This window comes from Cryptotermes secundus, unplaced genomic scaffold (genome assembly GCF_002891405.2).
Source record: "Cryptotermes secundus unplaced genomic scaffold, Csec_1.0 scaffold1366, whole genome shotgun sequence".
In the NCBI taxonomy this organism is placed as follows: Eukaryota; Metazoa; Arthropoda; class Insecta; order Blattodea; family Kalotermitidae; genus Cryptotermes; species Cryptotermes secundus.
In genome coordinates, this window is record NW_019737415.1 from 244,254 (window position 1) to 250,289 (window position 6,036).

The 6,036-nt window shown below is 39.2% G+C and overlaps 1 protein-coding gene across 3 annotated transcripts in view; it reads right to left on the reverse strand.

The window, feature by feature from the left end:
* LOC111870419 overlaps positions 1-6,036 on the reverse strand; it is a 67,948-nt gene that overhangs the window by 26,829 nt on the left and 35,083 nt on the right. For all 3 annotated transcript variants that reach the window (XM_033753839.1, XM_033753838.1, XM_033753837.1), the window contains exons 12-15: positions 4,093-4,223; positions 2,999-3,102; positions 1,973-2,141; positions 1,213-1,367 (exon numbers count right to left, since the gene is read on the reverse strand). In XM_033753839.1, the coding sequence (XP_033609730.1) occupies positions 1,213-1,367; positions 1,973-2,141; positions 2,999-3,102; positions 4,093-4,223 (559 nt within the window). The remainder of the gene's footprint in view (positions 1-1,212; positions 1,368-1,972; positions 2,142-2,998; positions 3,103-4,092; positions 4,224-6,036) is intronic.

Genomic DNA, 6,036 nt, shown 5'->3' on the forward strand with positions numbered 1-6,036 from the left:
ATTCTGACAGCCAAGCAGCACTCAAAGCACTTGACAACCACCAGATCAATTCAAAATTGGTCTGGGATTGCCACCAAACACTCATGGAACTGGCCAAACATAACAGGGTACAACTGACATGGGTGCCGGGGCATGAGGGTATTGCTGGAAATGAAGCAGCAGACCAATTACCTAAAATTGGAGCTGAACATCCATTCATAGGACCTGAACCAGCCTGTGGCATCTCTCTAGAAGTTGCCAAACAGGCAATCAGGGACTGGACTAACATAAAACATAAGAAATACTGGGAATCCTTAACTGGACTCAGGCAAGCTAAGGGACTCATACGAGGACCTTCTGATAAAAGAGCGAAGGAACTGTTGAAGCTCAACAGGAACCAGCTACGATGGGTGACAGGACTACTTACAGGACACTATCACCTCAAAGGACACCTATTCAAACTGGGACTAAGTGATAGTCCCACTTGTGAGAGGTGTCAGAAAATGAAACAGCCACACATGTCCTGTGTGAATGTGAGGCTTTAGCTTCTTTAAGACTATGTCACTTTGGTCAGTACTTTATGGAACCAAGTGACTATTTTGACGCCCCCACATCCAAAATCCTGTGCTTCATCCGAAGCGTGGGGTTGCTGAGGGAATAATTAAAAAAGGGGAAGCACAATGGACCACTGAGGTCTAAGTGCAAGGGCCGAGTAGGCCTACCCCTTCATTCATATATATATATATATATTTTCTATACAATACTGTCTGTTATACTTAAAAAATAAGATATTCATAAAACTGTACAAATTTCAGTCATAGATAAAGGGAGATGTTCTTTCTAAACTTACTGCTTGTCTATCTTGCATAGTTCACTGATGTACATATCGTGTGTGCATACATCTCCCATTTCTTGAAAACAGATACAATATTTAAGAAACGTATTTATTTAGAGGAAATGGTCAGGACACCTCACGGGGATAGGTGTAAATCATACTTTGGAGAGTATACTCGTAAGGTAGTTTATAAATGCAGAAAGAATTAGTTTGCTGTGCTCAATGAACATGATATTCTTTTACTTGTGCAACAGTCAGCATTGAATGCATTCTTTATGGTTATCCATTTCTAGCATGTGTCAACACTAACATGTACTATTTTCCTTGTTTAAAAGTTTTCTGACATTCTGCTTTGCTGTGTTCAGATGCTGTATAGGGAATGAAACGAATAACTTAACTGTTAAAACTACTGATGATGAAGTTTGCCTCATCTCCTTTAACATCTAGAATTTCAGCCAACTTCTGAGCTCCAGCTCCATACATCATAGCATATACAATTCGTTTTGTCTTCTCACGATCCTCAGCTGTGATTACTGCACTTCCCCTGTTCAGCCTACAAGAAAGCCAGAAGATTTACACTCTCAACATTGCTCCATTTTTCCATGATTAATAAAGAATATATTGTCTTCTTGCAAATACAAATCTATTTTTGACATAGCTGATCAGCATTGCAGGTATTACACTGCACAGATCTCTTAATGAGATCAATACTATCATGTATGATGAACTATTTGTGATTGACAGACGTTATAGCCAACCAATATGAGAAAGATTAAAATGTTACTTCCCTCTTTCAGTGTCGGTGACCTTATACTACATTTAATCAGAATCTATTATACAATTTGGTTATGACTTGTTTCCATCTGGAAACAAGACGAGGAGCATAACAGGAATGAATACATACATATGCGCTAGGGGAACCATATGTCAGGAAACAAGCATCAATGCTGAAAGACAGGTGATAGGGTGTCATTTTCTGTCCAATTCAATATAACTTCCGTCTAAGATTTTTCTAAATTTAAGGTCCCCAACACAAACTTTGGCTGGGGATTTCATTGTAAATTGTGTATATCAGAGGTGTTCATTTCACCAATCCCCTAACCTACCAGATTCAATGATAATGGGAGTTATAACAAAATCCTGTGAGTTTATACTTACCACATTTGGGCCAAGTTTACAAAGATATCATTGGGCTTATGAAAAAGCTGAATCAAGGCCACATCTTTAGCCAAATGTGCAAATATTCGAAACTCAATGTGCTGAAAATCGGCTGCTAAAAGTACGTGCCCAGGCCTTGGAATGAACGGAGATCGTAGTAGTATGGATCCTATATGAAAGAAGAAAAGAACTGAAATCCATATAATGAGTGTGGCTTTAACGACAACAACCACTGAAGATGAGTATTTAATACATTATTTTATTTTTCTTATCTGAGGAGAAATAATAATAATTACAGCCACAATTTTATCAATGTAACAACATTATCATGAGATATAATGAAGACCAAGGTAAAAAGATCCCCTTTAGAATGTTAAGTTCATTCAAAATGATCTGATAGAGGTCTAAACGTAAGCTCAGAAGTAGAATTAATTCTTCTTGCACTCAAGATAAACTGAATGGTCCAATGGGCCCTTAGTGGAGACACGCAACAACCACCTTACAAGTTATGTTTTTTAAGTTAATGAGGACAAAGGACAAATTTCCAACCACACAACACAGTCCTCTCACTTCATTTGCAGTTTCCTTCACACTGACTCATTCATGTCTTTACTATCACATTTTCCCTTCTTAACACACCTTAATTCCACTTCCCTAACAGACTTCCACCAAGAGAGTCCTAGATTCCATGTTCCATCAGATGTGGGCTCAAGTTGTTCAGTCTACTGCCTTTGTACCAACAAAGCTTGAAGGATGTGGAAAATGGGAGACTGTAATATGTTCACATGAAGTTGTAGGTCATCAACCCATGGTAGCATCATCCTTTTATTGTGTGACAAAATCTGTCTCATATGCTTAAGTGTGCAGGCAGAAGGCATGAATGTTGATAATCTGAAGGGATTAACCAACTGAGAATACTGAAATTCCTCATGTGCATTTCCATAGTAACCCATCTGTACTTTTTCCAAGTCTGAATGTCACACAACTACTACAAGTCAACAATTTCAAGAGTGTTGCATTACTTACTTTGTTCATCTGTCTGACCAGCTATTGAAATGGGCTGTTTTGGAACAGACTGTAGGTTGGGATTACTAGATGTCAAGCGACCTGTAGCACATGCTGTCTGTTCCCTGGATTGCAAGGTAAGTATCATTAACAGAGGTCTCTGTTCTTAACACAAAAACACATTACAATTACAAAACACAACAAAAAATTTCACTCCTTTCAGTATTCCCTTAACTGAAAATTTTCAGTTAACTACTCTGCCATTGATAACAAAGAAGATAACTTCTCCCCTGAATACAGAGGCAGCATGTTTCTGGAAGCCCTTGTTAACTATATACAAGAATATACTGTTCATAATCAAGAAGACAACAATTTAAATTTTCACTGCGATGAAAATCTCAAATCTCACATAAAGAAGTCAGCTAACACAAAATTACATATACTTGCATATTAACCAAAGGGTGAGACTGTCAGCTACATTGATTGTGAGACACTGACTGAATGATGCAGAGAAGGGTGATTTGCAGAGCACATGAGAGGGCTTCAAGGCAGCTCAGTTTGTTTTTCACATATTTCTCAGAATCATAATCAATGTGTATTTCCAAGAACAGTAACAGCAAATGCATTACTCTACAAAAAGAGATAATAGAATGGCATAAAGCAATTCTGATTGTACACAATTTTTAAACATTCACTACATTGTTTGGGAGATGAAACATATGGAGGGGCCAGTATCCCCATTATGCAGCTACTTCATGAAGCCAATGCAAGTAAGGCAAATTTTTCCTTGCACTTAACTAATTAAGCACTATGCCATGAAGATGTATGGGGGAGTGGATGTATAGAACCATGTTTCTTGACTTCAACACTAGATGGAGGTGAGTGGTCAGATTTATACACCAACCACTTTACCTTCGGGGAAAGAGCTCTGTTTACCCAGTGGACAGCACGATGGGTGGGCCCCAGAGCTCGTCTGGAAGTTATGGAGAAAAAAAAATCTTGCTCCTGTTAGGAATCAAACCTTGGCTATCCAGCCTGTAGACCCTTGCTATACCAACTGAGCTATCCTGGCTCCATAGCTGATGCACGAAAATTGTAAACTGAAATGCACTTACCAGGTTGTGAAGATATAATCTCCTTTGGTGTGCTGTAACATCCCTGCTACATATGTGGAGTTCAGTTTGTGTAAGTGCCTATATTCCAGCACAATTCCTGGGAGGGGATGAAATGGCTGGAGTAATTTTAGCTGCCAGTAGTTAAAATACAGATTTATAAAACAAACAAATAGATTGAAAAAAAAAACATATATAAATATATATATATATATATAAAAGATTAATTCTTGTGAGTGTGTCACACCAACCTACCTCTGATCACTGCAAACTGTCAATGAGTGATATATTCTATTACAAGCTTTCAGCAACACAACTTTTTCTGCAGGCATTATATTCTCAGTTCATTCACTGGTTCATTATCTTGTCAATATTTGGAGGGGGGGGGGTCCATAATAATATGTTAAGAGACAAAATAGTTATTGCTGTATTTCAATATGACTAGTTTAGGGGATTGTGCTGGGATTGTATGCAGATGGTGGGTGGGTTTTCATTTAATGATGATTTCAGTAGCCAGACTGTACAGCACTCAATGGATGAATGCTGACTTGGGAACAATTTTGAAGGGAGCAGTTATGCCCTACTTCAGATACTAACTGGACATTTGCCTGGAGGGACTGAGGAAAGCCTCAAGAAACATCAGTCAGGATAGCCAATGTCCTCACCACGATTTGGACTAGCACCTCCTGAAATATAAGTCAAGACTGTTACTACTATGCCAGCCTGTTTGGTATGTGCATATGACCATCATAATCAAATCCTGGCAGTCACATTTTTATTGCTGTAAATGAAATATGTTAAAGGTTATTGTTATTGGCATTATTACCTTTTTGGGAATAACTTAGTATTTACATACAGATTTCATTTATGTAAATGCTGGATATAACCTCAATGTTTTGCACCATCACCATAGTTTTAGTTAATCGGCATGCGGTAGCATAGTTGGTTGAGGCACTATGCCACAAGCCAGCAGGTCACTGGTTGAAGTACCGATGAGGACTTTGGAGTTTTTCAATTTACCTAATCCTTCTTGCTGCACTATGGCCATTGGCTCGACTCAGCCTCTAACAGAAATGAGTACCAGGAATATTTTTGGAATACTCTTAGGGGTAAAGAGTGGTTGGTGCCTAGGGCTGACAACCTTGCCGCCACCTATGAGCCGACTGTCAATAAAATGTGGGAACCTCAACATCTCACAACCCTACGGCCTCCGTGGCCTGTTACAGGGATACCTTTACTTTTTTTCTTACATTTACTTATTAATAATATCTCATAAATAATATGCTGATATGTTTAAGATCTATGTCCATAGCTAATTTCACACACCTAGACTGAATGATTCATTAGTTAGCACCACTAAACTGAAAACTCAATACATAGTTCATTAAACTGGCATTTCACTGTTTTACATCCTACAGAAAAAACTGCCTCAACAAAAGCTGTGTATCTTCCAAAATCATGATACTACAGTAGTGCTGCCCACACCTCATAAGTTCTTGCAAGAGTCATGTTGAAGAAAGCAGTCTTCTGGGATTTGGCACCGTGTATATGTGGTGTTAACCGACGTTTCGGAGGAACGTATCGGCTCCATCTTCAGGGTAGAAGAAAAAATATAAGAAATCTGCAAAGCGAAGAGACCGTGAGAACTGGTAAAAGCAGACTGTGTGGAAATATATACAGCTATGTGAGAGCAGAGAGGGAAGGGGGGAAGGGCAAGTATACAAGTGAAAGCAGTAGTGCGGGAGGGGTAGGGGAAGGGAGCTGGGACAAGCGTGTTTTTGTGTAGGGGAGAGAAAGGCAAGGTTAAAGCTGGGCACTAATCCGTAAGCTGAGGGGGGTGGGGGAGGTTGTTATGTTGGTTGGTCATGGCCTGTGTGGCCTTCTGGATCTGGCGTCATATCCGGGTGGGGGTTTTCTAAGAGAAGAGATGAGAGGTTTCCAAGACTT